The sequence below is a fragment of the Ochotona princeps genome, chromosome 2 (genome assembly GCF_030435755.1).
Source record: "Ochotona princeps isolate mOchPri1 chromosome 2, mOchPri1.hap1, whole genome shotgun sequence".
Lineage (NCBI taxonomy): Eukaryota > Metazoa > Chordata > Mammalia > Lagomorpha > Ochotonidae > Ochotona > Ochotona princeps.
Window position 1 is genome coordinate 78742669 of NC_080833.1, and position 24207 is coordinate 78766875.

General features: G+C 47.4%; 2 protein-coding genes and 2 non-coding genes across 4 annotated transcripts in view; 3 read left to right on the top strand and 1 right to left on the bottom strand.

The window, feature by feature from the left end:
• Nucleotides 1–10541: 10541 nt before the first annotated feature.
• RPL5 (ribosomal protein L5) lies at nt 10542–17802 on the top strand. The gene is made up of 8 exons (XM_058659223.1): nt 10542–10688; nt 11710–11779; nt 11868–11983; nt 12705–12839; nt 13717–13919; nt 15162–15339; nt 17041–17129; nt 17646–17802. Exons 1-8 carry the CDS (start codon nt 10686–10688, stop codon nt 17743–17745), a joined length of 894 nt encoding a protein of 297 aa, XP_058515206.1. The 5' UTR covers nt 10542–10685; the 3' UTR covers nt 17746–17802.
• LOC118758728 (small nucleolar RNA SNORD21) lies at nt 14996–15090 on the top strand. Its single transcript, XR_004995811.2, has one exon. It is a non-coding gene; the product is annotated as a small nucleolar RNA SNORD21 (small nucleolar RNA).
• LOC118758732 (small nucleolar RNA SNORA66) lies at nt 17194–17326 on the top strand. Its single transcript, XR_004995815.1, has one exon. It is a non-coding gene; the product is annotated as a small nucleolar RNA SNORA66 (small nucleolar RNA).
• Nucleotides 17803–18601: 799 nt separating the features above from the next.
• DIPK1A (divergent protein kinase domain 1A) overlaps nt 18602–24207 on the bottom strand; it is a 119188-nt gene continuing 113582 nt past the window's right edge. Inside the window, exons 3-5 of the mRNA XM_058659212.1 lie at nt 23670–23777; nt 20868–21044; nt 18602–19850 (exon numbers count right to left, since the gene is read on the bottom strand). Coding sequence (XP_058515195.1) covers nt 19038–19850; nt 20868–21044; nt 23670–23777 — 1098 coding nt within the window. The 3' untranslated portion in view covers nt 18602–19037. The remainder of the gene's footprint in view (nt 19851–20867; nt 21045–23669; nt 23778–24207) is intronic.

The following is a 24207-nucleotide window of genomic DNA, read 5'->3' on the forward strand; positions in this document are numbered from 1 at the left end:
GGAAAAGCAGTGGATAGCTCAAGTCCTTGGACCCCTGTACCCACATGGGAGACCTGGAAGAAGTGCCTTGCTCCTGGCCTTGAATCAGTTCAACTCTGGCCTTTGCAGCCATTTGGGGAATGAACCGGCAAATGGAAGACCTCTCTGTGTCTTTCCTCTCTGTAAATCTTTTAATAATAACATAAATCTTAGAAAAATGTTACAACATTTTCTAGACATATTTCTAAAGGAGAGCCAACTTTAAAATAGCTCATCTATTAACTGCCCTCTAGTGTATAACTATAAACTCATGTAAAGCAATCACAAGGAAAAACAGTTGAAACAAGATATTTTAAGAATTTCTAATTGGCAGGCATTATATATATTATATACAACACATTTTGAAATACATATAAATAATGAAATGATTAAATTGAGTTGGCTTGCATTTGCATTGCCTCACATAATTATCACCTTCTTGTGGTAAAATATTGAAAATGGAGCCCTACGTGGTAGCCTAGCGGCTAAAGTCCTTTACTTCAATGTGTCCCAGGATCCCGTGTGAAAGTCAGTTCTAATCCTGGCAGCCCTGCCTCCCATCCAGCTCCCTGCCTGTGACCTGGGAAAGCAGTCAAGGGTGGCCCAAAGCCTTGGGATCCTGCACCCACATGGGAGACCCAGAAGAGCTCCTGGCTCCTGGCTTCAGATCGGCTCAACTCTGATCATTGTGGCCACTTGGGGAGTGAACCAACGGACGGAAGATCTTTTTGTGTCTTTCTCTTTGTAAATCTGCCTTTCCAATAAAAATCTTTAAAAGATATATTTAAAATTGACTCTCAGCAATTTTCAAGAATATAAAATATCGTTATATCTTCTGTCACCAAGTTGGATAATCTATTTCAAGACCCTAGTCATCCAGACTGAAATTTTATGTTAAAATTTTCTTTAGAGCCCACACGGTACCCTAGTGGCTAAAGTCCTCACCTTACATGCGCCAGAATCCCATATGGGCACCGGTTTGTGTCCCGGCAGCCCTGCTTTCTATCCAGCTTCCTGCTTGTGGCCTGGGAAAACAGTCCAGGATAGCCCAAAGCTCTGGGATCCTGCACCTGCACGAGACACCTGGAGGAGGCTCCTGGCGCCTGGCTTCAAATCAGAGCATCTCTGGCTGTTGCGGTTGCTTGGGGAGTGAATCATTGGATGGAAGATTTTCCTGTCTCTCCTCCTCTCTGTATATCTTAGTTTCCAATAGAAAAATCTTTAAAAAAAATTTTTCAAGTTCTTTTTTAAATAGTTGTGAATGTTGGTGGTTTCTGTTCTGAACCCATTGATTAGGGCAGCTTGTCTCTTATATCATCATGCATGGGCAACATCTTGTGAATTGTTTCATACCCTGGTGTTAAACTGTCAGATCATCACCACCGGAAGTGGACTTTACTAACTTTGTGTGTGTGTGTGTGTGTGTGTGTGTGTGTGAGTCACAAGCAACAGCAACTTTTCTTTCCCAGTGGTTCTGGAGGCTGGGAGTCCCCAGGGAGCCAGCAAGCGGGGGTTTGCTGAGGCCCCTCTTCCAGGTCGCAGCCTGCTGGTCTCCATGTCTCCACACCAGGTGGCAGGCAGAGAGAGCTGCTATTGCATTTTCAAGGTGTAATATGCTTGACATGTTTGGTGACACTGAATGCACCTGCATTATACATCATAAAAGCCATGTTTCCTGCTCTAATAGAATCAATGTTTCCGTATTTATTTTGGCCTAATTTCAAAAATCAACAATTGGTTACAAGGATTGCACCAAGACTGCCCATACCTCCTTCTCCCAAACTTTCCATGATTGACATTGTAACACGTTCATACTATTAATCAATTGCTCTCTCTCTCTCATTTTTACTTGTTAAACTAAGAGAGAGGCAGGCAGCTAGGGAGTAAGAGAGATCTTCTGTTACTGTTTTCCTTACCAAATGCCCACAAGGAAGCGAAGTGCCTAGAACTCAAACCTGGCCGCCCACATGGAGGCAGAGACCTGAGTATTAGTCACCACTGCTGCCTCCCAGGGTGCACGTTAGCAGAAACTAGAGCTGTAAGTAGAGCCAGTGCTTAAAGCCAGGTACTATCATGTGGACTATGGATGTCTCAAACAGCGTCTTCCCCCGCTCCCCACCAAGATTCATTTATTTATTTGAAAGGTTGAAAGAGAGAAAGTTGAGAGGGGGGAGAGAAAGAGAGCTATCTTCCATTTGCTGTTCTTTTACCCTCAAATGACTGCAATAATCAGGGCTGGGCTAGGCTGAAGTTAGGAACCAAGAGCTCCATTGTCATCTCCCACATGGGTGCAGGGGCCCAAAGCACTTGGGCCATCCTATGCTGCTTTCCCAGGCACAATAATAGGGAGCAGGATCAGAAACAGGATAGCAAGGGCTGGTGTGGTGGCTCACTTGGCTAACCCTCCACCTCCAAAAGCCAGCATCCCATTTGAGCACCGGTTCATGTCCTGGCTGCTCCATTTTCCATCCAGAGTCTTGCTTATGGCCTGGGAAAGCAGCAGAGAATGGTCCAAAACCTTGGGACCCTGCATCTGCATGGTAGACCAGGGGAAGGCGCCTGACTCTTGGCTACAGATGGGCTCAGCTCCAGCCATTGTGGACATGTGGGGAGTGAACCAGTAGATGGAAGATCTTCTCTCTGTAAATCTGCCTTTCCAATTAAAAAAATAGATCTTCATATATATATAGATCTTTTATATATATATAAAAGAAACAGTGTAGCTGGAACTCTGATATGAAGTGGTGCAATGACATAGGATGCTAGCCTCACAAGCAGTGACTTTTTAAAAGATTTATTTATTTTTATTGAAAATGCAGATCTTACATAGAGAAGGAGAGACAGATCTCCTATCCACTGGTTCACTCCCCAAGTGGCCACAACGGTGGAAGTAGAACTGATTCGAAGCCAGGAGCCTCTTCCGGGTCTCCCACAAAGGTGCAGGGTCCCAAGGCTTTGGATCATCCTCTACTGCTTTCCCAGGCCACAAGCAGGGAGCTGGACGGGATGCAGAGCACCCGGGACATAACCAAGTACCCATATGGGATCCTGGTGTGTCAAGTCGAGGATTTAGCCATTGAGCCATTGTACTGGGCCCACAAACAATGTCACTACACCAGACACCTGCCCTTACCTTGCTCTATGCATGGATCTATGCACACACAACTTTCCCCCTAAGCCATTTTTGAGAGTAAGTTGCAGAAATAATGCCCAAAATATTCTAGCAGGTATTTTCCTAACAGAAGAACACATACATAAAATGATGGTGTACTTATCAGAATCTGAACTCAACGCGAATCCATTCGTGGCCTCTAATCCACAAACTTCACTCCAACTTCACTGGTTTGACCAGGAAAAACAGAACAAAGCCCTCTCTTCCCCCATTTTCCTTTCTTGTCACAGGGTGCAGACTGGAGTCCTGCAGAGAACACTGCTGTCTTCTCACTTTGCTCTCCTTCCATCTGGAATTTAGTTTTTAGCCTTGCCTTATCTTTCACAATCTCAGCACTTACAGAGACTGCAGAGGCTTTACCAGGTAGAATTTTTTAAATTTCATCCAGATAAGATTCTTTCAGCTTAGTCTAGCTCAGCTCCTGTACATTCGGCGGGAAGTGTTTCTGTGCTTTCAGTGCCCCCTATCGGGAGGCACACTATGTTGATTTTTCCGGTTACAGAGGTCAAAAGGGAAAACTTGGCAGGCGCTGTGGGACGCCAGCACCGGGTCAGGAGGTCGCCTTGCTCGCTGTCTCTGCTTCTCAGGCAGCTGCCTGCTTGTGAACCTGGGAGGAAGCCAACCACGTGAAAAGACCAGGTGAGCCCAGCTCCTGGCTTCAGTCTGGCCCTGCCAAGGCTATTGTGATTACTTAGGAATGTAATGTACTTGGTCCCTGTCTCTATCTCTCTGCCTCTGAAAGAAAGAAATCCATCTTTCTAAAAAAAAAAAAAAGAAGCTTCAAACAAGTTTAACAGTTTGAGCAACGAATGAGTCACAAATGGGGCAGTTTTCAGAACCAGAACAGGTCATGAAAATTCAAGAATGAGGGTTGGTGTTGTGTCACAGTGGGTAAGGTCACCGCCTGTAACACCAGCATTCCATATGGTTACTGGTTCGAGTCCCTGCTGCTTCGCTTCTGATCTAGGAGAAAAGTAATGGAAGAACTCTCTATATCTGGGACTCTGCCTTTCAAATAGGCAAATAAATCTTTAAAAAAAATATTTAGAATTGCGATGTAGTCAGGCTGTATTTCTGGATGGAATACAGTTAAACTGGCCACAACTTGGCTTTGGGCCTTACTTAGATGTTTTGGCAGCCTAAGTTGTGGGCTGTCTGCTCACATAGCAACTTAGGTTTCAGTTCATGACGTCAGGACTGAAGCATGGAAGCGTCTGCAGTGTTGAACTTGATTCTGATGATTCCTACCTTTCACCACCCGCAGAAGGTGATCTAGGCCAAAGGCACAGGACGTACTCTCCCGGACTCCTGGTTTGACCAGCTACACTGGCTAAGTCAGCCACAAACCCACAGACGCAGCCAAGGGGAATATGTACACATACCTTAGATTTTGCTGTTACAGACTTATAAGGTAAAGCATATTTAACTCAATGTTGGTTCACATCCTAGCTTCTCTTATGCCGATGTATGGTACAGGGGCCTCCACACGGCCTCTGGATGCATAGGAGAAGGGCAGGCCTTCTTTCTAGACTTTTCTTCCTGGTGCTTCCACCTGCAGGATCAACAAGGCCTGGCTGCCCTGTGCATGACTCCTGGCAGGCTAATGGCTTGATGAAATGCCAACATGGAGCTGTTTAAGTATTTGCCTTTTAGATTTACTGGCTTATTTCGTTTAGCAATATATTTTTATTTTTTAAGTTTTTTAAAGATCTATTTTATTTTTATTGGAAAGGAAGACATACAAAGAGGAGGAGAGAGAGGAAGATCTTCTGTCCGATGATCCCTAAGTGACCGCAACGGCTGGTGCTGAGTCAATCCGAAGCCAGGAGTCAGGAGCTTCTTACAGGTCTCCCACATGGGTGCAGGGTCCCAAGGCTTTGGGCCGTCCTCGACTGCTTTCCCAGGCCACAGGGGGGCGGTGGGGAGATGGATGGGAAGCAGGCCTGCTAGGATTAGAACCAGCGTTCATATAGGATCCCAGTGCATTCAAGGCAAAGACTTGGGGCCAAGTTCAGCAATATATTTTGAGAGGCGGAAAGAGAGACAGTCAATTCCTACCACACGTCTCATTTCTCAAACGCCCACAAAAGCCAGCAGGGCCATGGCAGAGCCAAGAACTGAGAACCCAATCCAGGCTTCCTGCTGGGGGAGCTGGTCCCGACTGAGTCCTCACCGGCTCACCCATTCCCCCTGCCAGGGGGCACAAGAGCAGGCAGCTGGAGTTGGGCACAGTGCTGGGACTCCAGCTCGGGCATTGGATGTAGGCTGCACGTGTCCCAAGCAGTGCCATAGCCACTCGACCAAATGCTCCTCCTCATTTTTAAAAAATTGTTTTCTCTCTGACCTCTCAGGGTCACTGCTCTGAAAATTGCGTGGAATTTGAATGTCCTTCGTCTTGGTCGGGTAAAATTGATCTGTCCTGGGGAGGGGGAGGGCATGGCCCTCATGGTCATCTGTCAGGCTCCTGCTGGAGGCTTCCTTCCCCAGCTCTGCTGGGAGCCTGGCAGCCCCAGGAGACCCTTCTCTTTCCCTTCTGGAGTCACCTGCTCTGCAGGTCTCACTCTGCCCCGGCTTGGCTCTGTGCGTGTACCCACTTTCCACAGCTCCAGTGACTTGCATGGTGGACGAGTTGGTGCCCAATCTTCTGGCAGGTGCCACAGTCTACATCTGACCTATACCCTTGGGCATCTTTTCAAGATATTGCCACGTCTGGTTCTTATGAAGGTCCGCTCAGAGTGGGTGAGCCCAAGGTGGGGAGACCTGCTTGAAATGGCTCTGCCGACGGGAAGAGAAGTGTTTTCTGGGCATACAATTCCCTGCATTTTAATTAATACCCAAATGACTCCCTTGCACAAAGTCCTAAGAGCACCTGTGAGGTGCAGCTAGGAGAGGTCACTCCATTCTCTTGAGGTCATTTTTGTGTTTGTTTCTTTCAATGGTTCTCCTCAGTCTCCATCCCAAGCATGGAGAAAGGACCTACTTCATTTTCCCAGTTACAATTCCTTTTTAAAATTAAGAGGGCTTCAGGAGAATCAAGATGGCAGAATAGGGTAAGGACACGTTTAAACAGACGGAGAAATATTAGCCAGTGTGAAGCAGAGAGAACACATTCCAGGAAATAGGAGTGAACAGAACAATAGCAGAGGGGCACCTGGAGACTGACAGACACAGGAAAGCAGCAGACACAATGGTGTGGTGTTGCAGTGACCAGTACTGCAGCAGCATTCAGCGAACGGCAGTCTGAACTCCACCAGCAGCTGGAACTGCACCAGCAACCAGGTGGGAAGGGACATTTACTGGGGGAGCTCTAGAGGTGAACAAAGAACCGCCATTTTGCTGGTCTGTTTGAATTGATCAGGAACAGGGACAGAGCAGCAGGTCCTAGAAGGGCAGTGCAGGAACAGGTTGGATTTCACAGCCCAGTCTGCCCTTTAGAGGCATATCAGGCGCCATTTCATTTAAGGAGGCAAGGGCTATGGGGCAGGACTGCACATGCACTGAGCCAGGAATGAACTCATTTCTGGCTCAGTGAACTGCAACAACGTGGCATCCTAAAGATTCCAACCAAAATAGGTCTGGGTAGCCTTCAGACCTGATGGCCAGCAGATCAAGAACTCTAGTAGTGGCACATCAGGCACGATTTTGTACAGTGTGGCAGGGGTTTTAAGACTGCAGGGGACAACAGTAAGCTGTGCATGTGCTGAGCTCAGTGAGAACTCACTGGTACCACAGGAAAATAATACCGACTATGGCTTCTTATGGGTCAAAATACGTCCAAGTGGCCTTCAGACCTAACAGCCAACAGGTTGTGGCAAGATTACCACTAACAACAACCTAGCTTTGAAAATGAAATAAAATTCTTTCACAGTAAAAAAAAAAGCTGAAAGAATATGCCTCTTCCAACCTGCCTTACAAATGATACTTAAACCTGGGACAAATGATGCTTAACCTATAGGACACCTGCTGCCTCCCTAATCCTGGGACCTGCTCCAACCAGAAGTGGGAGAAAGGTTGTATAGACAATGGTGCAGCCTCAACATGTTATCATGGGAGGTGGTGAGTGGTGAGCCAGGAACTGGGCCTATAGAGACCATGGTGGAAATCTTAATATAAGAACCCAGACCTGGGGCCTGGCAGGAGTGGCCTAGCGGCTAAAGTCCTCGCCTTGAAAGCCCCGGGATCCCATATGGGCGCCGGTTCTAATCCCAGCAGCTCCACTTCCCATCCAGCTCCCTGCCTGTGGCCTGGGAAAGCAGTCGAGCACGGCCCAATGCATTAGGACACTGCACCCGCGTAGAAGACCCGGAAGAGGTTCCAGGTTCCTGGCTTCGGATTGGCGTGCACCGGCCTGTTGCGGCTCACTTGGGGAGTGAATCATCGGACAGAAGATCTTCCTCTCTGTCTTTCCTCTTCTGTGTATATCTGGCTGTAATAAAATGAATAAATCCTTAAAAAAAAAAAAAAAGAACCCAGACCTGGAACTTGCTGCAGGGAGTGGCACATGTGACTGCAAACAGTCTTGTGCCAACTACAATGAGTAAAAGCAAACTATATACCTGTGGGTGACAGAGCTTAGAAACCTGCGCCAAGGAGAAGAATCTGATAACTAGAAGTACAATGACCAAGGGCAAAAGAAGAGACAGAGGCACAATGGATATTGCTGACGACTCCCCTGCAAAGAAGCAAAACCCTTTGTCAACCTCAGAGTTCACTGAGGAATACATCAAGAAAATGGGGGGTACAGAATTCAAAACACTTGTGATGAAACTTTTTTTTTTTTTTAACAAAGTCAGATATACACAGAGGAGGAGACACAGAGAGGAAGATCTTCCGTCCGATGTTTCACTCCCCAAGTGAGCCGCAACTGGACAGTACGTGCCAAGCCGATGCCGGGAACCAGGAACCTCTTCCAGGTCTCCCACGCGGGTGCAGGGTCCCAAAGCTTTGGGCCGTCCTCGACTGCTTTCCCAGGCCACAAGCAGGGAGCTGGATGGGAAGTGGAGCTGCCGGGATTAGAACCAGCGCCCATATGGGATCCCGGGGTGTTCAAGGCGAGGACTTTAGCTGCTAGGCCACGCTGCCGGGCCAATGAAACTTCTTGTCAACAATGAGAAGCACCTAAAGCAGGCATTCAAGGAATTCAAGGAATGTGTCACACTGGAAAAGAATCAAATGAAAGCTGATATATCAGAAATGAAGAACACAGTGGAACACCTGAAAAGTACAGTGGAGAGTCTCCAAAATAGAATAAAGGAGGCAGAAGAAAAATCTCAGAATTAGAAGATATTTCCTGTCACCAGGGGGAAACAAACAGCTGGAAGCAGAGCTGGATCAGGCCAAAAACAGTATTGAAGAATTTAAAGACATGATTAAAAGGCCAAATATAAGAGTTATGGGAGTCCCAGAAGGTGTAGAAAGAGAAGCTGGGTTTACAAATGTATTTAATCAAATAATAAAGTAAAATTTCTCTAACCTAGGGAAAAAATTGGAAACCAACCTCCAGAAGGGGCAGAGAACTCCCAAGACCAAAAGCGATCTTCACCATGACACATGATATTCAAGCTCTCTTCAATCAAACATAAGGAAAAGATCCTTAAACGTGCAGGTGAAAAAATCAATTGACATAAAGGAATGCCAATCAAACTCACAGGAGATCTCTCACAGGAAACTCCACAGGCCAGAAGAGAATGGAGTGACATATTCCAGATTCGAAAAGCAAAAAATTGTCAACCCAGGATAACATACCAAGCAAAATTTCCTTTGTCTTTGAAAATAAAATAAAATTCTTCCACAGTAAAGAAAATTTGAATGAATATGCCTCTTCCAAACCTGCCCTACAAATAACACTTAAATATGCTCTCGGGCCCGGTGCGATAGCCTAGTGGTTGAAGTCCTTGCCTTGCACGCACTGGGATCCCATATAGTCGCCAGTTCTAATCCTGGTGGCCCCGCTTCCCATCCAGCTCCCTGCTTGTGGCCTGGGAAAGCAATTGAGGACGGCCCAAAGCCTTGGGACCCTGCACCAGCATGGGAGACCCAGAAGAGGCTCCTGGCTTCGGATTGGCTCAGCTCCAGCCATTGTGGTTGCTTGGGGAGTGAATCATCGGACGGAAGATTTTCCTCTTTCTATCTCTCCTCTCTGTATATCTGCCTTTCCAATAAAAATAAATAAATCTTTAAAAAAAAAAAAAACAGATGTTCTCTTGACAGAGAGAAGGAATAGCACCAACAAAACCAAAGGCAAATGCAAAGAACATCCCAGTAAAATAACGACAGAAGACTAAACCAGTGAGTCATAGCTCATTACAGAAGCATCATTTTCTTCAAGAATTTCTTGATTTTCTTTTTCATTTCTTCAGCGACACGTTAGTCATTCAGTAGCATGTTATTTAACTTCATGGTGTTAATTTTTTTTGTTTTCTCCCTGTTGTTGATTTTGTTTGTGGCTTTGCATTTAAGGGGATGTATAGTGACTGTGTAATAGAGACTAACAAGTCCAGATGTGAGGATACAATGCATCTCTACTTGCAGACAAAGATGGACTTCCAATGAAACTGTTTACTATATCTTAACAATGGGATGCTGGACTCTCTGCCATTGTCCATGCCCGCAATGATGGACATAAGACTGTGTATGAGGAACTATGCTATGGTAATGATATAGCGGAATTCAGTGAGGAGGGAGGAGGGAATTGGGGAGGAGAGAATGGAAATCCCAGGACCTATGGAACTGTACCTTAAAATGATAATAATAAAAAAAAAGTAAATAAAAAAATAAGATGGCTTTAAAAAAATCAAGCATACCAGCTCAGGGTGGTGGAGGAAGAAAAAAAGGAAAGCAGTTACCAGGTACCAGGGAAAGGCGAGCAGAAGCGCTGTCATGCTTGGGTCCCGTAGTGAATACCGACACGTCCACCCTGGGCCAGGTGACGGGGATTTCCAGCTGCACCTTACAGCAGGGTCCGTTCTCGAAGCTTCCAGGCTTCAGGATCAGCAGGTGCGCAGGTGCTGCGGGAAGGAGTAGACGGCCCTGATCCCAGAGTTGGGACTCTCCAACCGAGTTCTGGGTCCAGAGGGGCTGGGATGAGCGGCCCAACATGTTAGAGTCCTTGAGTGCAAATTCATTGTATTTAACTTGATTTTGTTCCCCTGCTTACCTAACCAATGTTTGTTATGAAACAGATATTCTCACAGAGAAAGTGAAGGCCTCTGCTAAATCCTGCTTCCGGAGCACCGTGCACCCAGCGCGGGCCATGTGCGTCGAGTCTCCTCAGGGACTGCAGGCCATGGCCTAGGACCGGGGCAGAGGCCTGCATTCGCCCTCCAGCCAGCAGGGGGAGACACGACGCGCACGCAGCCGCTCGCAGCCGCTCTCTTCCCTACGTCGCTCGCGTAATCGTCGGTGCTACATACTGCGCCTGCGCACGAGAGACGGCCTTTTTCCCCCCCGCTGCAGGTCCGTGTGGAGCCGCGGTCGCGGGTCTCTGTTCGGCAGGATGGTGAGTGACCCTCTCAGTCTTGAGGGTCTGGATGCACAGGGAGCTCCTTCTCCTCTCCCGAACGCTGGCTGGGGGCCCCTCCTGCGCAGCGTAGGGATCGGATGGCGGCAGATTGCCCGCTCTGCCCCGCTCTGCCGCTCGCTCCCAGCGTGGCCTTAATGGCTGCCGCCCAGTGCTGAGCCGGGCTTGGGGGAGGGGGTGGCGAAGGAGGGGAGCCGGGAAGCTGGGGCGGCGGGTTCGGGAGCGGGGCATGGGTTTGTTAGGCCGTGTGTGGGGCTAGGGCCGGCTTGTCTGAGGGGTCCCCCGGGCCGGCTGCTGGAAGGGCGCGTGCGGTTGGCCGCAGGCTAGCTGGGGATGCCGGGTCCTGCGCTCCGGTTCCACCTCTTCCTGGGCAGGTTTTCCAGGACAGAGGCCGTAGTGGCTCGTGTTTGGGAAAGCCTGGTCCCGGAGGCCCAGGAAGTGGCTTTTTAAGCCTAGAATGTGTGTGGAGCTTGGATGCCCCCGGGTTCCGGAAGGGCGCCTGCCTCGGCGCGTCGCTCATGGCAGCCAGGATGGGGTCCTGGGACAGTGCTCCGTTAAAGCATCGCAGCCGGAATGGGGTCCCGGAGGCAGTGCTGGGGCAGTGCTCCGTCGGAGAGGAATCATTGGTAAAAGTGCTGGTGTCTGTCAAGTGTGGTGGCAGGTGAAGAAAGGATTTTTGGAAAAATTGAGAAGTAGTTGAGGCGTTGATGTTGGACCCGGAGCAAGTGCAGGGATTTTTGTGAGTGGACACTGAAACACTTAGAAGCGAGGTGAATCTGATAGTTGGCACATGCGCTCTGTGTGCTTCACTTTGGCCAGTGATTGCTGTGTGCGATTGAAGGATCCCTCCGTGTGACAGATGGGAAGTAGAAGTGGGTTTGACACAGCATGGCAGTTAGTCTGGACTGGCACTTGAGGTTTGAGTGTTACTTTGTTGCATGTTTTGCTCGTAAGTATCGTAAGCTAAAACATTGGCCTTCTGTTTTTGTTTTGCTCTAAGGGGTTTGTTAAAGTTGTCAAGAACAAGGCCTACTTTAAGAGATACCAAGTGAAATTTAGACGACGTCGAGGTAAGATTGCTTTTTTTCCCCGACTGTTAACAGTCTGTTTTGCAGGGAGGAGTGGGCCTTCCTGATCTGTTGTGTTGTTTCTTTTCAGAGGGCAAAACTGATTACTATGCTCGGAAACGCTTGGTGATCCAGGATAAGAATAAGTACAACACACCCAAATACAGGATGATCGTTCGTGTAACTAACAGAGATATCATTTGCCAGGTAAATTGTTTCCTAAGCCAAAAGAAATGGGTGGCAGACCCTCAGCCCTTGATTCGGGAAGTTGAGACGGAAGAGGCATAGAGCTCAGGACTCCGGCGGCCTCCTTGAGTGAGCTCTTGGGTTTGGAGCTGGATAACCTGGAGAAAAGAGAAACCCATCCGATCCCAGGAGAGTGAGAGTTTGTCAGGGGCTGAGTCCTGATTCCTGCTGTGCTGCCTTATAGGGCCGTAGAAGGGTGGGCAGTAACGAGGGTTAAAGGAGGTGGCTCTCGTTTCCACTTGCTTGAATTGCCTCTGGGTTGAATAAAATGGCAGATTTTGCCAGGTGGCAGCTTGCTCCCGGGAACCTGGTCTGTTTTGTACCGGTAGAACACACGTTGCGGTTGAGTGTGGCGACGGGTATACTTGCTCTAGATATCTGTTGATTGATTGACAAGACTGTCTGCCTTCATACTCAGATTCTAGATCAATCCTCAGGCACCTGGGGCTTCATTGAATGCTCGTTTCTAAGGTGCCTGTTCTGCTGGCTGAGCTAAGGGTCTTCTGAGCAGTTGGAACAACTACATGAAAAGTTGCAAGTACATTGATAGCCAGTGCCTTTTACAGCTGTAGTTATTACCACTCTGCTGTGTAATTCGCCGAGTCAGAGCTGTGTTCATCCGGTTTTTGTGGTTTTAATCCTGTGAGCAGCAGGTTCCTTAAGTTGGTTTTTCTTCCCATAGATTGCTTATGCCCGGATCGAAGGGGATATGATAGTCTGTGCAGCTTATGCACACGAACTGCCAAAGTACGGTGTGAAGGTTGGCCTGACCAATTATGCTGCAGCCTATTGTACTGGCCTGCTGCTGGCTCGCAGGGTATGTATGAGCTGGAGTGCCTCACTGGGGGTGGTTTGTCCTAAAGATCTTGGCAACTGGGGCTTACAAGGGCCTCAGCAGGAACGGGTGTATATGAGTTTAAGTGATGCACTGTGTTCTAATCATCTAGGGAAGCAGTTTATCTTGCCATTTTCTGCCTGTTTGGCTGTAGCTAGGCCAGCCTGTCCGATAGGGTTTCCTGCCTTGTGCTCTCTGGTGAGGGAAGCTGAACTGGTGTTTGTAAAGCCACTGACTGCTACTTAACTGGACAGTGCCGGCTTGCTGTCCAGAGGTGTACATCTTCATCAGCCTACATTAGTTTTTATGCAGGCTTAGAAGGGCTCTCCTCCAGACCCTTGGGACCTATAGACGGTCACATGATCTGTACATTTTGACCATCGTGAAGCGGTGTCCTAAGCCTTGGCCTAGGCAAGAGGGACATTGATGGAAAGGTCCACTTTCACTTTAATCCTTTTTCCATGAGACGTCCGTGTTTCATATTGCAGGTAGGGCATGAAAATATGCTTTTACTTTACCTTTGCAGTTAAAATAAGACTACACTAGTGTTGAGGACCCCCGTCTTCACTTTGGTGTAAGGCAGAAAGCATTGTCATTGTATATCACAGCAACCTGGTGCAGCAGCTCTGCTGTGGTAAGACCATAGCAGGATGATCTAACAAGCAAAGTGTCCCAGAGTAGCAGTGCAGGTGGAGAGTGCATCCACAAGAGCTGTCCTGCAGCCCAGGAGATTAAGTTCAGTCTTGATGCGTTGTCCTTTGATTCTTAGAAGTTGCATTGTTGTGATCAAATGTCACTATGAAAATGTAGATTAAGCATAAAATCCAGCAGGTATTTACATTGGCTTCTTTGTTGCCAGCTTCTGAATAGGTTTGGCATGGACAAGATCTATGAGGGCCAAGTGGAGGTGACTGGAGACGAATACAATGTGGAAAGCATTGACGGCCAGCCTGGTGCCTTCACCTGCTATCTGGATGCAGGCCTTGCCAGAACTACCACTGGCAATAAAGTGTTTGGAGCCCTGAAGGGAGCTGTGGACGGAGGCCTGTCCATCCCTCACAGGTAGTATTAGCGTTCCAGACCCCCCACCCCCGCCAGGTGACTTGCGGAAATTGCTGAGTGAAGCAGAGTGGCTGTACGCTAGGGACTCTGCATAGGAGCCTGACAGGGCAGGACAGAAGGTAGAGGACTTCTCTAGGGCTGAGGAGCTGAGGTGCAGGCCACTCTCCTTTGCATTTGACTTCATGTTGGTAAAAGCGAGCAGCACCATCTTCATGGACCTCGACTTCTTTAAGATTTATTTTTGTTGGAAAGGCAGATTTACGGAGAGATCCTCTGGTTCACTCCGCAAGTGACCGCAACAGCTGTAGCTAAGCCGGTCAGCAGCCAGGAGCTTCTTCCAGATCTGTCACATGGGTGCAGGGTCCCAAGGTTTTGGACCATCATTCACTGCTTTCCTAGGCCGCAAGCAGGGAGCTGGATGGGAAGTGGCACAACTGGGATATGAACTTGCGACCATGGGATGCCAGCAGTTGCAGACAGAGGATTAGCTTGTTGAGTCATAGCTCTGGCCCCACACATGTACATTTTGTTTTTTTCGTTCAAAGTAAAAGGATTTGTTGTATTATAGAAGAATGAGTCCTAGAACAAAAAGTTTGAGAAGCCTTATTTAAAAACTTCTAAACTTGAAGCTAAAATAAGTGCAAGTTACCAATTCTTTAGGTTCAACTAACAATTTTTTGTTGAAAACATGTATATGTTTATGTGTCCACAAGGTTCACTGGTTCACTGAAAATGCCTGCGATAGCCCGAGCTGGTGTAGGCTCCAGGAGCCTGGAACTCGGTCCCATCCTGCTCTCCCATGTGGGTGGCAGGTGGTCATTTGCTGTGTAGTGATCAATTCCTTCCAGTTAGAGACAGGAATGAGGCCTGCATGTACCAAGAACACTGCTTGGGTGGTTTTGCTCTGACACCTTGGCCAAGTCCCCATGTACTCGGAGGCGCAACCGAGAAGTCCTGGGACCTGAGGGAGGAGGTGGGGAGCTGCAGGACCTTTGTGGGATGCAGAGTCACCGAAGTGGATTTTTGAGGTGGTTGTGGTGTGGCTTTCCTTCCCCATTGGGATTCAAAGATGAGCTGCTGAGTGATGATATCCCAGTAACTGAGCTGTCCGCAGTTGGTCCTTCGGCTGCATATGATGCAACAATTGTTTCAAGACGGGACTGATAGCAGCTACTGACGTGAATTCCTACTGGGGGACTAGTTTCTATCAGGGTATACTAAAACATGAAAAATTTATTTTAGTACCAAACGATTCCCTGGCTACGATTCTGAAAGCAAGGAGTTTAATGCGGAAGTACATCGGAAGCACATCATGGGGCAGAATGTTGCAGACTACATGCGCTACCTAATGGAAGAAGATGAAGATGCCTACAAGAAGCAATTCTCTCAATACATAAAGAACAATGTGACTCCAGACATGGTAAACAATTTACCTAAAAATGGCTGTGCGGGTTCATTTAGAACAGATTGTATTGCTGTTGTAGGGTTCCATTTTTAGGTGTGTTTTGTTTCAGAAGTTGAAACTGGGTGGGTTAATAGCTACGCTGGCCTGAGCTGTTCTTGGTTTACAATGAAGGTGACAGGCAAGAGCCTGCTTAGCAGGTCACGTAGGGCGGGTGAGTGATGAGCTACACTGCACATGCTGTCGGGACTAATGGCAAGCTTTGAGCCCTGGTTGTTGTGCCTTTGATGCTTTGGCCTTTTTATTAATTAGTTAATTAACTAATCATTGGAAAGTCAGATTTACAGAGAGGAGAGATAGAGAAAGATCTTCCATCCTTGACTGACCACAAGTGGGTAGCTGGATAGGAAGTGGAGCAATTGGAATGCGAACTGGTGCCCAAATGGGATTTAGGTGCATTCTAGGCGAGGACTTGAGCCACTAAGCTACTGCACCAGGCCCAGGGTTGTGAACAGTGAACCCTTAGAGCCGAACTTAAACCTTGGGGGCCACTTCTGTTTGTAACTGAAGGTACCAGTTTTGAAATTTGGGTGAAAAATGTAGACCACAAGCCACGTGAACTGTCAATTCAGAGTAATTATCTGTCAGTAATGTCCCAAACTCTCTGACACTGTGGTTACAGGTGCTTGTTTTTCCTTAGGCTATGCTACAGGTAGACTGCTTTTCAGCTACATCATTAATGTTTATCTGCCATGGTCTGTTTCCTCCTATTACCTCCGATATTCTCTGCAGGCTTCCCCTGTGTCTGCTATCAGGAAATCCGCTTGACCCAGATGGCATCACCTAATCACCACACGTAGTTGAATTTCCTGCGTGTCCCTTGGGTTGTTGAGATACATAATGACTACTTAAAGTCATGGGATGGTCTGCTAAATGCAGTGGTGGTTCCTACTTAATTTTGAGAGTTAGAAAAGAGGTCTTGCATCCATTGGTTTACCCTCAAATGGCTGCATCAACCCAAACTAGACAGGAGTTTTCTTCTGGTTCTCCTTTCTGGGTACAGGGGCCCAAGGACTTGAGCCATTCCCCATTGCTTTCTTAGGCACTCTACCTGGAAGCTGGATCAGAAGTGGTACAGAGGGGACTTGGCTCCAGTACTCATGTGGGAAGCCAGCACTGCAGGTGGTGGCTTACCTTGTGCCACAGATTCAGCCCTGGTCACTGAAATGAGTGGATGCGGGTTAGCTTGACATTCTTAGATGACTAACTGAGATAGGTTTCCAGATACTAGTGACTAGTGGGAGTGAAAGATAAGAGATCAGACGGGGCGGGGATGTGGGCTGGTTAGGTGTCTTCAGCAGGGTTGTGACTGTTCCGGTCCCATTCACTGTACCGTTTTTTTGGCACACACCCTCACTTGGGTGAAAGCTTTTTTTTTTTACTATTATTTTTAGTGGGAAGCTCATTGTTGTACATTTGCCCAAAAAAGGTATTTTGTCCTCAGACTTGAGGAGTTCCACTGGAAAACCAAGCATATTTTCTTGAATAAGATAATTTACATTGCATAAGGTAAACATTGGCAAGCTGACCAATATTGATTTAGTTCCTTTTGAGCGTCTAGCTTAGGGAGGGACAGAATAAATGGAGTGGGTAGAATGCTGTACATGAATGTAGGGCATATGAAATGAAACAAGTACTGTTTGCTTGCCTTTGTTTCAGATGGAGGAGATGTATAAGAAAGCCCACGCGGCAATACGAGAGAATCCAGTGTATGAGAAGAAGCCCAAGAGAGAGGTGAAGAAGAAGAGGTATGTGCCTTGCTGCTGCCTTCTCAGGAAGAGGCATTTCACCCTGAGGGTCAGTCTCCACGGTGTGCAAACTCGATCACTAGCTCTGCGTCCTGTGGCAGAAGCGAGGGGAACCAGGTTTGCTAAAGTAATTGTGGGGCTAGCACCGTGTGAGCCTCGGAAGCTGCTGAGGTGGCCCGGGCTACCCCAGGACAGTGTCAGTGCCCCTGGCTCCTGCAAGAGAAGTTGACTTTTGTCAATCTCTGTTCCAGTCCGTGGATGGAATAAGTGATACTTAATGGTCCTCTACGCTAACTTGTTAACAAGTCGTTAGGTTCTTTGGCCACATGTGAGCAGGGCACCATCACAGAAATTGGCTTGGGAAAAGATGACAGATAAGTATATTCATTAGAACTTGAATTATTCAACCTTCATCTGATATTGGAGTCTCGTTTTCAGTTGAGATGAAATGTCATGTCTTCCTAATGTGTGCATTTAAAATATTGCTGTTTTCTTAATTTCTACTTTGCCTTTTAGGTGGAACCGTCCCAAGATGTCCCTTGCCCAGAAGAAAGATCGGGTAGCCCAAAAGAAGGCGAGCTTCCTGCGCGCTCAGGAGCGGGCTGCTGAGAGCTAAACCAAACGTTTCCTATGAAGATTTTCCTGATAGATAATAAACTTATTGACACAGCAACTCTTCTGTGTTGCGCTCTTGTTGTGAAACTATAGGAGGCACCCTCAGGTGCATATAGAAGCGGAGTTGGCAGTTCTGTTCAAGGAAACAGAAAACATTGGCTGTGACTCCCATAATATTGGCACCTATTTCTTGGGCTTCTGTTCTTCCTGACAGGAAGTAACTGTCTCAGATTTTACGAAGTGCAACAGACCAACGATCATTTGGAAATGTTTCTTCCATTCATTTATTGCGACCAGATGGTTAGTTGGGAAGAAAGAGTACCCTCAATGTACAAACCTAAGGCATACAACACTGGCGCTTAGCCCATGGCTTTGGAGGGAATTATGGGCTGGACGGTGATGTAGACTGGACACCTTGACCCTGACCCATTCAAAGCTCCAAGAGATGTTGGAGTTGGTGAAGATGTTGACAGGTGCCTGCCAGGACCTGCCTGGGAAAGGAGCATATCAAGTTGGCAGGAATAGAAATATGAGCTGAATAAATTTACATCCCACTTTAAGAACTAGCCCTTTGTTCCACAGGAAATACAGTTTGGAAGTGGAAAATTATAAGTCTTTTTAGTTCAACCTTGCACATTCCCGTAGCTCAAATTGGTAATGGATCTGAGCTGGGTCGGTGATCTTGGATGTCAAGTTTTGAAGAGTTCAGGTAGTTGACAGTAAAACACCCTTCAAGTGTAGGATAATGAAAGATTACATTTCAGCCCCCAAAATGGGTAATTGTATATCAAGTAGAACACTAGCTTGAGCTTAAAATCATGGAAAAATCCAGAATAATAAATCATGCTATTAACATCTGTTTATAAAGGAGTACTTTTAATTTACCTGTTTCGCAGTTTTAATTTCTGTTAATGTGCAAACTTTACCATGCTAAGACATTAGTACATTTGTTTATAAATTTTTTAAAACAGCAGCTTCAATGCAAATGTTTCCAGCAATGGTCTTTTGGCTAACAAATCTACAAAACACTTGATGTTTATGGAAGGAGGCTTTTCACAGCGTTGTTTCAGTCATTAGTCGATAGCTAACACAGTGAGTACTGGGGACTGCAGTAACAGCTTCTGAAAGGCGTAAGGTCGACCTTGGACTTGGTGATCTAACACCCACCCTTCAGTAACCACATATTCAGCCTGGGCAGGGGGGCGACCTCTGAATTAGAAGCAATTTTTTTTAAATGTTCAAAACCATTCAGAAGTGGTGTGTTTCCCACAATGGCAACAGTGTCCAAATGAACTAAGAGTCATTTGTGTAGGAAATTTTCTTCCATAATAATGTCTTTAGGTTATTTAGTATCAAAGAATGTTCCATTTCCATCTGGTTGGCTGTGACTTTGAGAGCAATACAAGAGTAAAGCTGTTTCTCTAACTCTTCACGTATTTCCCCGGGAGCACCACGCAGCAGGTAGTCTTTGAGCAGCTGACAGGCTTTTGCCAAGTTCGGCTGTATCACCTCTGAAGTACACTTCATTGTACTCTGGTCACAGCTAGTTCTACAGTCTGTGCCATAGACACAGTCCGAATCGGACTCACAGTGGCGATCCTTGATCAGTTCTTTCAGGTTTGTCTCTGGCACAATTTTTCTCATGTCTACCATTTTCAAATCATACTTGTCATTATATCCTAGGTTTTTGGCACTAGTATCACACATGAGGAAATTTCCATAAGGACCATGGAAAACATCTTCCACGAACTCGAGAAGGCCTATGGCTATTTTAGCCTTTCTTGGCCACGATGGTGTGAACAGCTGGTCCATGGTCCTTCTGAACCCAGATGGAATAAAGAGTTCAATGACCCAGGGAAGGTTGATTCCATACAGAGAGGTATATTCGACACTTTCCATCACATAGAGGTCACCACAGAATCCCATTAGCTTGGGGGTATGCTCTTTATCCTGAAGTATCACCATGAGAAGAAATTCATTTAGCTGAAGAAGAGCCCAGGCTGACTTGGCTTCTCCCAGGGACACCTGGCCATCTTTGTCTCCATCAGCCACCGTCAGGATGAGGTTCACCAGTTCGGAGAGGTTTCCTTGGTCACCCAGCTTTGCCTGTCAGGAATTATAGGGAAGAAATGAACAATACCATGTACCTGAAGGGTCTTTCTGAGCATCTTCCCCAAGCTAGTAATCCTTTCTGTAAAAAGGCAGAGATCTTCCACCTGCTGGCTCACTGCGTGCAGGTCTGCAGCAGCCAAGGAGGGGCCAGGCCGAAACCAGAGGCAGGGACTCCAGCTAGGTCTTCCCTAGGGGTGGCAGGGACCCAAGCAGTCTGCTGTATCACTGTGCACATTAGCAGGAAGCAGCACTGGAAACAGAGGAGCTGGGACTCAAAGCACTCAAGTATGGGACTTGGGTGCTACTGGGTAACTGTAACACTTTGCATCACCATGTTTCCTAAGCAGCTCAGAACCATGTTGTAGGGATGGGCATTTGGCACAGTTAAGATGCCTTCTGGGATGCCTAGGTTCCCTGGGACTGAGCCTGGGACTGAGCCCTGACTCCGCTTCCAATCCAGCTTGCTAGGGCGCACCCTGGGACGCAGCAGGTGTTGGCTCGAGTACTTCAGTACCTGCCACCCACATGGGAGACCTGGATGGAGTTTCAGGTTTCTGGCTTGGGCCTCATCACACCCCTTCCCTATTCCCTTTCCCTGCTTCCCCACTGCCCTGACTGTTATGTCACTTGAGGCATTGCCAGTTGCTTTCCTAGGTACATTAGTGTGAAGTTGCACTGGAAACAACAGCCAGACACACACTGGTGGCCTGATACGGCTGTGCCACAACACCAAGTGTCCCCCTTAACCGCTCGCTCCCCCCATCATCTCACCTTTTGGGTATCAGACTACAGTAATCTAACCAGTTACTCAAACTGTCTCATAACTGGACATTTTTTTTTTTGGCTGCCATAATTAACCATCTTCCAACATGTATTTTTTTCTTTTTATCTCTTTGAGATGCAGTGCCTGCTGAGGTGAGAGTGTCACATTTTACCGTTTCTGGATGAGGTTTGGTCGGTTCCTGAGGGATAGTATCCTTCACATAGTAATGTGTGAACAGCTGTGCTTACCTTGAACAGGCTGTAGACCATTTCTTTGAATTTCTGTACAGTAGTTCCCCTTGTTGGCTTATCAAATAGCACAATTTCTTTCCTAGGTTCCAATTCAGTTCCAAAATCCACATGAAGTGCTTGTTCCATTTGACATTTCACAACACCGGGTAGGTTATCCCAAATCCCTAAATACATCTACATGGGAAAGAATGACAAGTTGCACTTAGTAGAAAACTACAAAAAACACAGCACTATATTTTTGAGTTCACCATAATGGTCAGGGCTGGGTCTGGTCAAAATCAGGGGCCCGGGTGTGATAGCCTAGTGGCTAGATTCTCGCCTTACAAGCACCAGGATCCCATGTTGGTGCTGGTTCATGTCCCGGATGTTCCACTTCCCTTCCAGCTCCGTCTGTGGCCTGGGAAGGCAGTGGGGGATGACCCAAAGCCTTGGGACCTGGGGGGGGTGCGGCTCCTGGCTCCTGATCGGTTCAGCTCTGGCTATTGCAGTCATGTGGGAGTGTATCAGCAGATGGGGGGATCTTTCTCTCCTCTATGTGAATCTGGCTTTCCAATAAATTAAAAAAAAATAATAATAAATCATTAAAAAAAAGAAGACCCAAAACACAGGCACCCGGAGCTTCTTCTGGGTTTCCCACGAGGGTGCAGGGTCCAAGCACTTGGGCCATTCTCTGCTGCTTTTCCACAATATTAGGAGGGAGCTGGATCGGAAGTGAAAAAGTTGAGGTTCAAGCAGGCACCCATACAGGATGCTGGCATCCCAGGCAGAGCTTACAATGCAATGCCACAATGCTAGCTTCTTTAGTTTAAGACTTTTTTTTTAAGATTCATTTTATTATTTTTGGAAAGTTAGACATACAGAGAGAAATAGAGACAGAGAGGAAGATCCTCTGTCCCTTGATTCACACCCCAAACAGCCACAATGGCTGGAATTGAGCAGAACTGAAGCCAGGAGCCAGGAGCCTCCTCTGGGTCTCCCACATGGGTGCAGGGTCCCAAGGCTTTGGGGCGTCCTTGGCTGCTTTTCCAGGCCACAAGCACGGAGTGGAATGGGAAGTGGTGCTGCTGGGATTAGAACCGGTGCCCATATGAGATCCCAGTGCGTTCAAGCCGAGGACTTTAGCCGTTAGGCCACAGCACTGGGCCCACAGTCCTCTCTTCTTTCAGGAAATTCTACTTCAGGGCAGAGAGGGACAGATAGAGAGAAAGCATTCCCATTCACCAGTTCACTCCCCAAATGCCAAAGGTGGGAGTCAGAAATTTACTGTGTCTCCCGTGTGAGTCCCAGGAGCCCAGCTACACAGGGGTTCGTGGTGGAAGGAAGCGCAGCTCCGGCCATAGTGGTCATTTGGGGAGTGAACCAGTGGATGGAAGATCTCTGTCCTCTGTGTGGTGCCTCTTCTCTGTAACTCTGCCTTTCAAACAAAAACATGAAAGTTAAAAGTGCGCACGCGCACGCACGCACACACCCACACACACACCCCCCCCAGCCTCCTAGTGCCTTGGGCATCTCGCCGGTTCTTTCAGCTCCAGTCTGGCTGCTTTACTGACACTGATGTTACAGGTGTCTTGGCTGCCGGGCATCTGACCGAGCCCATTCCTACTCCAGGCCCAGCCTGCAGTTCGGCTCCCCATTCAGGTACACTTTCAGCTGTCACCTCCCACAGCCTTCCCCACAGGTCTCCTCTCAGGGACACCTCGCTGGGCTCCTGGGGCATAATGGCAGACACCAAAGGGTCGCCGTACTCAGCCTGCCTTAACCACTACTGTGTTCTAGCATCTAAGACAGGGTCCGCGAGCTGTTGGGAATGGGACCTAGTATCTGTTGAGTGAAAGTCTCAAATCATACACATTGAAAGGACACATAACAAGTTTTTTTTCTGGTTTATCATGAATGTTTATTATTATATGACTTCACTTTCAGTAACTTGCACCTTAGGGAAATTAGATTAAAGTCAATGGTGGGTTTTTGGAAGATGTTGCTTTCATGGTTTGGCAAAGAACCTGGTCATAATACACATCCCCGCTCAAAAGGAATCCCTTAGAAAGTTTTGCAATTACTCCTGTCTGCTCTGCTTTCCATCCCGTTAATTCTTTTTTTTTTTTAAAGATTTATTTATTTTTATTGGAAAGGTATATATACAAAGAGGAGGAGAGACAGAGAAGATCTTCCATCCAATGGTTCACTCCCCAAGCGGCCGCAACGACTGGAGCTGAGCTGATCCAAAGGCAGGAGCCAGGAGACTCTTCCACGTCTCCCACAAGGGTGCAGGGTCCCAAGGCTTTGGGCCGTCCTCAATTGCTTTCCCAGGCCACAAGCAGGGAGCTGGATGGGAAGTGGAGCTGCCGGGATTAGAACCGGCACCCATATGGGATCCTGGTGCGTGCAAGGCAAGGACATTAACCACTATGCTATTGCGCCAGGCCCCCATTAATTCTTCTAATTTGACCTCTTTCATTCCTGCTCCCTTTACTATTTGTGTATATATATTTTTTCCATAACAAGTTTACAAGGCTCTGGTTCAAGAATTCTTTTTAAGGCCTGGCACTGTGGCGAAGCCAAGTAAAGACATTCCCTACAATGCTGACATCCACATGGCCACTGGTTCGAATCCCAGCTGCTTCAATTCCAACCTAGCTCTCTGTTAATATGCCTGGGAAAGCAGCAGGGGACGGCCCATGTGCTTGGGCACCAGCACCCACATTAGAGACTCGCATGAAGCTCCTAGCTCCTGGTTTTAGCTTCCTTTACCACTGGAGTATGCAACCATTCTGGAAGAGGTCTCCCCCACGTGCATACCTGGTTGCTGGGCTTGGTGGATAAGCATTTTCCAAAGTAGAGAGTTTCTGTGACGCACAGGCTGTTACACGCAGGCCCATCAATGACTCCAGTCTTGTACTTGTCACACTGCAAACCAGAAGATTAAAGAAAAAAACAGTTACTAGAAAGAAAAATGTCCACAAGAAGGAACACCCGAGAAACACCCCCCACTTAAGAGAAAGTTCTATGATGAGAGAACTCAGGCTGGGGACGCAGTTGGCCCTGGATTTGACCACAGCCTCTGTGCTGCGGGAGAGCTGCTCCAGCTGTGAGCACTCAGCTTGCCCTTTCCACTTGTAGCCTGAGGTTCCTGTGGCTTCCGCTCCTGCTGAGAACACAACCCCTCTCTCTCTCTCTCAAGAGGTGGCTTCGGTTTTCAAACCAAAATGTTTAAATAAGAACATTATTGGAAACAACAAATTCACCATTTATTTCGTGATCCCTGAGACAACACAGTAACAGGAAGGAAACAGGGACTCTGCCCAGGTAGACAAAGGCGTGAGCGCAACCCTAAGCA